The sequence below is a fragment of the Nuphar pumila genome, chromosome 4 (genome assembly GCF_984573655.1).
Source record: "Nuphar pumila chromosome 4, dmNupPumi1.hap1.1, whole genome shotgun sequence".
NCBI classification, from domain to species: Eukaryota; Viridiplantae; Streptophyta; class Magnoliopsida; order Nymphaeales; family Nymphaeaceae; genus Nuphar; species Nuphar pumila.
The window spans coordinates 37,477,670-37,486,973 of NC_143252.1; the positions used below are offsets into that span (position 1 = coordinate 37,477,670).

Consider the following 9,304-nt stretch of genomic DNA (forward strand, 5'->3'; position numbering starts at 1 on the left):
GAACACACACTGTAGCAAAGAGTCTGTGTCTTCCGGGGAGAACACACACCACCCTCCCGTAAGTAATTGCTACTGAACAAGTAGTCATGAAACCAATCACAAATGGTACCATTTGTTGGCCTGTAATTGCTATGATGACCATGAGGCCTCAACCGTTGGAATCCGTGAATTAAAGAGTTGATGGGTCCACTCTCTTCTTGATGCATGAGTTGCCAAGATGGTTGAGTTTTTTTGGGTTGAAACGGTAACCCGGTTATAAATAGAGCCCCAAACCATAAAAGAAACATACTTTCAAAAGAGTATAAAACCTCTTGAAGCAAGCCGTTTAACTTACCAAAAAATCATCCTCTTCTTTTTCTACTCTCTTTGCTGCTCTATTTACATGGGTTTAAGATATGTCTAATTTACTTGGCGGGTAAACATAGTGACAAACGTTAAAAACGGTAAAATATTGTTTTTTCAAAAACTCGCAAGAATTTAAATTTTTGTCATAAATCTTGCATTTTTTTGGCAAAATCTTGGCAATAAAAAAATAAATTTAAAATATAAAAAATAATTTTTATAAAAAAATATTAATAAAAAATATTTAAAAATAAAAATAAATGATTTTTTTATGATAAATAACAGTTTAAAGTGTAAATATCACGTTTAAATCATGGTATTTATGTTTTTTCATAAATCTCTCAAGAAATTACCGTTAACTTTCAGGCAATTTCTCACGATATTATCACAAGATTTTTCATAAATCTTACGATATTTGTCACTATGCGGGTAAAGCATTGATGTAGTGCAAATACGTCAATGCAAGAGTTTTAATGCAAGTGAAAGACTTCGTATTTCGTATAATGAAAGAAAAAAAATACTGCATAACTTTTAGGCTCTCATGGCTAAGTGAAAGATGTTTAAAGAGAAGAGCTGGTGGGGCCCACTCTCTTTGATGCATGAGTTACCTTAAAAAGAGTATAAAACCCCTTGATTTAACTTACCAAAAATCATCATCTTCTACTTTCTCTCGGCTGTTCTATTTCTCTACATCATCCAGCCAAGAGACTCGACCAGTGCACAGAAATCTTATTTGCGAGGGTGACCTAAGCGCTACGTTATGCATTCAATGATTCCGACCCCGTCGGTTGTTTTTTAACTTTCTCTTTTTTATCCCATTACATAGACATGACTGTTAGATGTCAAGATCTAAGCATTAATTACTATTTGAGAGTCAGAGCGTAGAGTTAGGCAGCATCCGAGCACCTACTAGATACCACCGAAAAAACAAAGTTCTGAACGTTCACCATACTTCGCACCAAGATCTAAAGTAGAATCCAGGAACACCACTGTGCTTACCCACCCACTTAAAAGTTCCAGGTCAAAAGTTCCCAATATATCCAGAGATGTTGCTTAGTAAAAGAGCTAATAAGCGCCAAAGAACAAAAAGAAAGGAAGAGAAAAAAAAAGAAGGGGTTACGAAGAAAAGAAGCCTTAGTATTTGTAGTTTTTCCTCCTATAATAAATTTTAGGATGCCTACCACTACCCCCACCCCCACCAAAGACACGCTAGATCCATCAATACCCAATAGACCCAACATTTTTCATTTCCCTGCTATGGATTGAACATGGAGCAGAAAACGTGATAGAGCAGGGTGTGCACTTTCCCGAACAAGGCCCACCACTAAATAATAATGCAGACCCCATGCCGTCCAAGAGAATCTTTTCAAAGCCGCGTCCGACCTCCTTGTTGGCGCACATACTGTCAGACGTGCTCCTGATTGCTCAGCCCAAATGGCCAGGGACCTCTCTCACTTGGCTATGGCCTATTTCCCTCTGTCTCCCTGTATTTCTTAACAAACTCCGGTCCGATTTCTCATCCACCTGAAGTGCTCGGTTCTGTAACAGATGTTTCAGCAGATTAATAAAATATGTTTTCCTCAAAAAAAAAATTTGCTTAGTTTAATTCAACCTTGATATTACCTTAGCAGAACCATTAAACAGGCAAGTTAATATCTTTGCCAAGCTAACCTACGAATATTTAGAAATTTTCCATAAAATCATACCACCAGCCTAAAACAACTCGTTCATAGTTTAGCCTTGTAATCTTATATGACAAACCATTAATCATCTCCAGTTCATAATTGTTAGTAATGATAATTACACGTGGAAGGTGGTCCAAAATGAAATAAGAACCATAATTTTGTTTGATTTTGAACTTTATCTTGTATCAAAACTCAATCCTAGTGATCACACTGTCCGTTGTTTCAGTGGTTAAAGATGAACCATACTCTAAAAAAGGAACAACTTGTGGTCTCTACAATATGGACAATGAAAAGAACAAATCCCTGCAGCAACTGCTAGCAGTGAAGTTCTTTTGCCTTAATATGCACTTCAACATTGTTAGGAAATATTCCATGATGGATGCCCTCTAATAGTGCTCAACTTCTAAACCAAAAGTAAAGATGGAAGTAGAGAAGGGGAAAAAAGCAAACTTCAGAGCAATCTGTCAACAATAAGGAATCATACTGACGAACAGATTAAATAAAAACTAATTCATATACACTAAAGTAAAACCTGTTGCAGCAAGCATTATATGGAGCCTGTGAATTAAGCTATAACATATCATCAGAAGCCCGCCTTGGGGTGGCATAATTTGGAGCATTTTGGATCCCAGTGATGCAGAATTACATCTTCACAAAAACTTTGACCACAAATAGAACACCATGAAACACAAAAATGCAAACAGAATCACATGGCATAGGTGGTTTGAACCCTGCTGGATAATGCTCTTGTTCAATCTTCTCATGTTATTCTTCACTCCTGCTTGAGCCTTAATAAGCGTCATTTGCTGTTTCAAGAGTAAACAGAACATTATCAGGGCAGTCCGTCCCATGGTTGGACACATGATTTGCAAACAGCAATCAAGGTATAAAAAACCAACTCATTACTTGATCTCATTAATTTAGTTGCAACAAGGCACTCGGCAATTCTCAAATATCCTTTAGATCCAAACAGAAATACTGTGTTCACAAACAAAATAAAACTTGATGGCATCACTCCAGCCGTAGGATAAGCTAATATGTAGCCACCTCTTTTTTTTTTCCTTTTGTGTGTGTGTATGTGAGTGTGCAAGCATGTGTACGTGTAACATAAAAGTGGAGAACAGAAGAATGAAGAGCAAAACAAAACAAGAGAGTTAGCTAGGGCAGAACATAAACAAGAGTTAATGAGGATGAATGTCAAAGCAATATTGATGACAATAAACCAAAGGAACTATTTGATTAACCAAGATAACACAAGAAGGAATGATTTAAGCAGGTCACAGCACCATATCCAACCACATCCATTCCTGAATCTAGAACACATGGCCTGCTTTATCAAAATACACTCAACAATGATCTATATTCGATCAGATGATGGAAAAGAACAATCATATTAAGCTTTGGCAAATTATCAGTGTTTTAAATAAGCACTAAAAATTCCATGATTTCTGCACCCAGAAACAGCAACAGCTCGTGTCATGACCTAAGCAATTCCACGTGGTGATAAACACGTCCAAACACATTTTCCTGCTTGCTTGTAAAACAAACAAAAGATTAGTAGCTAAACACCAAAGAAAGAAAGCAACACTTACAAAGTTTCAGGGGTCAATATTGCTTGCTCTGCCATTTAGACATTCCCATATCTCAGCAAGTAAAATTCATTCAACAGAATGACTGTTGTGATGTACACAAAATTATACCTCAAGTCCAACACAGAAAGCTAGGAAACCCTCAACCCAAGAAACCACCATCACAAGTCTTTAAGCATGATTAGAAGTCCAGAAGTTAAATGCCAGTCAACTGCTGTAGCATGGCCCCTGAAGAGGACTATTTGCAGCTTTTGAGTAAACCATATAGCCTAATGCACAAAATGTTAGGGTCTCTCAATACAAAGATTCGATGAATTTGTGCTGTTGGTCAGATGGTCTAAGAGATCAGAACCCGGAAGTCCTCTTTACCTGTATGTCAGGCCCGAATATAATCCAGACCAGTACCAAAGCAGTTGAGTTTAAACTTAACCCTCACAACCTAGACTTTCATGCTCTCCTTTGAGTAGGTAGATCTATCAAGCCCTCTAGCCAGAAGCCTATATGTCATACTCAAATCAATCCCAGAACTGTCCCACCATGCCCAGTGATCTGAAGACTCATTTGAACCTTACACAAGTACTACTTGTGCTGGTATGAGAACTTCCACCTCTGCTACTAAAGCCATATTATGTGACTTTAGGCCATCATCACTGTACTGTCGCGTGTGTGCATGCATAGACATGCACAGTCACACACCACACACGAGAGGAAAAAAGATCCTAGATATTCAAGATCATTCTCATTAAATGATTCAACTCACAGATACCCATATAAATATTTTCATAAATGTTTTCATGTCCCTAGGTTGCAGGATGTGTTGTTATCCATGTATATGGGTTGGGAACACGTTCTGATTGTAGCATTTGAACTAGCATCATTCACAAATCAGCCATAAGCACCTACCTTTCTTCATTACCAAAGAACCTCAGGAAGCAGATCCAGATGAATGAGACAACAGCATCATACAGAAAGGAACAAAGCAAGGTGGTGGCTACGGCTCTTCCCCTTTTCAAATGGTCAGGGTTTTGAGTCCCAAATACTCTTTTACACTTTCTTATGTTCTAAGAACTTTATTAAAGAGAGAGAGAGAGGCTGAAAAGCTGAGATTAGAACTGAAGACCTGTGTAGAGGGCAGAGGCTGCACCAGCCTGAATCTCTGCTTAGGTTGGTAAGTTTTACACCCCAATTAAAATTTGACTGTAATCTAAAATTTTAACCAGTAACTATAATTAGTTATATTTTACTCTTTTCTCCTACACATAAAGAAGAAAGATGTTATACTAATTGAAGTTACTTATCCTTAATAATGAATATTACATTCCTACAGGCTGATGATTTATTTTGTGCAAGGAATAGACACAATTATCTGCCCGGTTTCTGTCAAATGACCACGACAATTGCCATACTGCAGATCCTAAACATGGTAAAAGTGACGTCTTAAGTCATTCCATATCCATTAAACGGGTTAACAGGTGGAATATAGTGGCTAGACCTGGTTTAGTGCCAGTAATGTATAGTCAACCTCAAGAGTCTGTGGTGGATGGAGTTATTGAAAGCCCTTCTCAGCTGAGTTTTGTAAGCCAAGTTCTAACAACCTGGCACCCCTTAGGCCTGCAGAAGGCCAGCAGAATGCCAGAAATTCCTCTTGGTAGCTTTATGTGCTATATACTACAGTTAATAGTCTGAACAAATTTCAGCATATGCAGCTCACAGTTTAAAATTTGTGCTTTAACTGATCATCCATTTCTACAATAATAAAAATTGCAAAGTTCAGCTAAGCCAAATTGGATATGAATTTTCACTCCCACAGGAGTATATGTTACAGAACTACAATGATACTGCAGAGCTCTCTTGTAGGACATAGAAATTCCTTATATTTGTTATGAGCGTTGATCATTTCCAAGCAAAGAACAACATAATAATACAAAGGAGTGGATATTTGAAATTACCAATTGACTAAGAAAGTCATTTTGGAATTTTGCCTCAGATTGTATCTCTTGGGCTACCTGCAAAAAAAGAAGTAAAGTTTACAAAAAAGAATCGAACTAGTAAAATAACTCCAATACGAATAAAAGAAAAAGGAAATACAAGGCTTCAGAGACTTGGTGTATTGTGAAGACAATTTGGAAGAGAAGCATACTTCTCAAGCATGTGTAACCAATTACAACATCAATGCATTAAAAAATTATGAGTAACCTACCCATATATGATAAGAAAGAGTACTAAATAATTGCAATACCATCTATAGACCATATATCACATGGTAGTGCTGACATTGAAGAGAAGCTCCTAAAACCTTAAAAGCTATGTCACACGGACACTTCATATAGCCTGATGCACCCTGCAGGTGCGGGTGAGGCATCGGATGCGGCAGGACATGGGTCTCACTGCACCAGCTGCAGTCAACACATCTCAGATGTGATCAACCAGCACCCGAGAATTTACATCCAAAAATAGACTCGCGTCAATATTGAACAAGTCTATTTTTGTATTTTTCTAGTATTAAAAAAGTAAAAAAAAAAACAAACAAAAAGGGGGTTAGGGCACAATTCCCCCCTCCTCCCAGCACTCTTCTTCGACAGTATACACCTCAGCATGGGCTCCTTCCGCACTCCTCCTCCTTAGCACAAGCTCCCTCCAGTTTGTTGTATCAAGTGAGGTATCTCTCTCTTGTTCTTCTTCATCTTCCTCCCCTCGTCATCTGGGTTCAGGTGAACCCAGGCTCACGCAGCAGGGCCCAGGTTCAGGTGATGATAATTTTTTTTATTTTATTAGAATAAATTGTATGTGTAAAATAAGACTATATATATACTCACATTGTTTAAAAACTCATCGAGTCAACCCAATGACTCGGTTGACTTGGTCATTAAATGGGCCAAACAAGTGAATGACCTGAAAATGAACAAAACTTAGCATGACTTGGCCAAGTTTTGTCATGACTCGACCGAGTCATATATATATATATATTATATGAAATATAATATAAATATTATGTATATAATACATAAAAAGATGGTTATACTTATATTAATAAAAATTATACATTAAATATATTATAAAAATATCATATAATGCATATTATAGACAATATATTAGTAATATGCTATAAAATATACATATATTTACATATTTTATATAAAATATAAAGTTAGCATGACCCGGCCGAGTCACGAGTCAATCATGGACGAGCCGAGTCACGAGTCACTGGGTTTTAAAACTATGTATATACCCTCCCCGCACCCAAGTTTTTTTAAAGTTCCGCATTGCCGCATCAACACCCATACCCGCACCTGCATCTGCACCCGCACCTATATGACATAGTCTAAAAGCTAAATGAGGACATTGTAAAGATACCATAAAGCTAAGCCAAATATAAGATGTGCTTGGCCCACTTATGGGAATCTAGATTCATTTAGCACTAGTGTTGTGGTAAGGCAAACAGGGGTAATTAGAGTAAAAAAAAACATCAACTAATAAAAAATTGAGCACATTGCTTTTCTAAGCAATCAGAAATCCCCAGCAAGTAAGGCCCCTAAATCCTTCTACATAGTTATGGCTGTTGCCTTACAGGTGACCATTAACACCCACCTTCAACCTGTGTCACGCATCCACTACATGTTGTATTGACTTCAAGCATGACAACATGAATTCCTCCTCTTGACCCTCTTGATACTCTAACCCTTCTTGTTTTCCAGAAATTCATCTTCCCTTACATAGTGCAATACTGCAGATTGTGAACATAACTGGCAATAACACTTATCTCAAACATATTTGACATATCCATTCATGCTCCAACGAGAGAAGATGAAGATATGAGGATTCTTCCTATCGCCCCTGCTCTTGCAACTAAAGGAACAAATCGGCACTTATCTTGAATAAGACTCCACTTCCAGCCACCCCCCATTCTAACAGCTCTAAGAAATCTGAGCCTGTCATTCAATCCTTATCAGCATGCTAAAACATGGCATTGCTCATGTACGTAGAAACCCCTCTTGAACCTCATGAGGAATGATAAGAGGGAAAACTGCCTTCATCTCAAGAAAGCACAAAGAAGATAATTGCTACACATGACCAAGGACAAGAAAATAACGAGATAGCTGAAATGTATATGTTCAAGTAAACGTTTGGACTTTGGGGATACAGGTACAAGATAAGCATTGAAACTACATGGTTAAATGAGAGATTGGGCCTCGCTGAGGTTACACCTAGTTGCCTGGACTCCTTGGGTTGCCTAGTCCAGCAATTAGGTAACCTAATTGGATTGCAAACTCAGGGTAACCCTAAGCACATTATAGGCCCATTATGTATTTCTCATCTGTTTATGGGTGAGAATGAAAAGCATGCCTAGTGACCTTTAACGTGTGATAGACACAATGATCCTTAACAAAACCCCTGAAACACCTTTTTTCTAGGTGCAAATTTTTACTTTCTATCTGTTGCTTACAATTATTAATCAGCTCATTAGATATTGCACCGTTGATTTTCATTTTCTACTCGGTCTCCAGTTAAAACTCATACATTAATTCCTTCGGCAATTTCATGCGATTGTTTTAGGAATCTCATGTTAAATTTTAAGATGTCACCATCCATCATCATTATTTTTTGTTTGTTTGTTCTCAATGCATGAAAAAAGGTATTTTTTGTATTCCTCTCCGGCCAACTCGAAAACAGAAGCGGACGTTTCCACAGAGTTATCAAAGACGAGAAGAAAAAAGACAAGAAAACGAGAATAAATGTGGGGGAAGAATCCAATAACTCATTCATAAAGGTTCCTAATCCACAAGGGAATAAATCAAACGCATAATTCTACCACAAAGGAAACCCTGGTGATAAATGGTAGCCGAAAAGGGAAAGAGAGGGCGGGAAGGTAAAGAATTATCCAGAGTACACGCTGAGTGTTTCGAACGTGAGAAGCATATAAATTCAAGTAATTGTACGGAAAAGAACACAAAAAACACAACAGAAAAATGTAGAATTTAAAAATCACTCACGCTTTTCAGCATGGTGATCTTCTTGTGCAACCCCGTGATCTGGTCGTCCAAATCTTCGTGAATCGGGTCGATCCTCAACTGAATTTCGTCCGAAGAGGCGGTGACCCTCGTACTCAGACCCCCACTGCACGGAACCATCGATCTAAATCAGAATCAGGAGAAAGAGAGAAGAAGAGAGAAAAAAAAGGTGTGTGTGTGTGGGGGGGGGGGGGATTTTGCGTCGAGTTTTAGAATAACGACAAGCGATCATCTGAAAAACCGTCTTCGAGAGAGAGATTACCTCGATTTGTAACCCCGATTAGCGTAGGGGTTCGCCATGAACACTAAGAAACTCCTGTCCGAAGAAGATCCCCCGATTTCCTTGGCTGTTTGGAGTTTGGGCTTTGGACGCCGAGAAAGGAAAAGCGGGAAACGGACCCTTCTCCGAGTCCGCTTTTGGGGTCGGGCGCAAAAGGATCGCCTCGCCCAACCCAATTCAACAACTTCTTTACGCGGTGTCGGGATATAAATGGGTCGGATATCCGACTAATGGATTTCGGGTTGGATCCTTTTAACGGTTTTGGCAAAGTTAACACGATATTTCCACGGTATTGTTTATTTGGAAAAACATCTGCGTTTACCATGATATTGACGTGATGAAAACATTTTTTGCAGTATGTTTCATAATCGTGTTATCCATATATTTTCTAGATTTGAT

The 9,304-nt window shown here is 38.2% G+C and overlaps 1 protein-coding gene across 1 annotated transcript; it reads right to left on the reverse strand.

Annotated features, from left to right (window-relative positions):
- Nucleotides 1–2,508: 2,508 nt before the first annotated feature.
- On the reverse strand, nucleotides 2,509–9,039 carry LOC149840026 (bet1-like protein At4g14600). Its single transcript, XM_090004318.1, has 4 exons — nucleotides 8,888–9,039; nucleotides 8,608–8,731; nucleotides 5,566–5,622; nucleotides 2,509–2,833 (listed from the first exon to the last, which is right to left on the reverse strand). Exons 1-4 carry the CDS (start codon nucleotides 8,923–8,925, stop codon nucleotides 2,678–2,680), a joined length of 375 nt encoding a protein of 124 aa, XP_089860444.1. The 5' UTR covers nucleotides 8,926–9,039; the 3' UTR covers nucleotides 2,509–2,677.
- Between the last annotated feature and the right edge of the window lie 265 nt (nucleotides 9,040–9,304).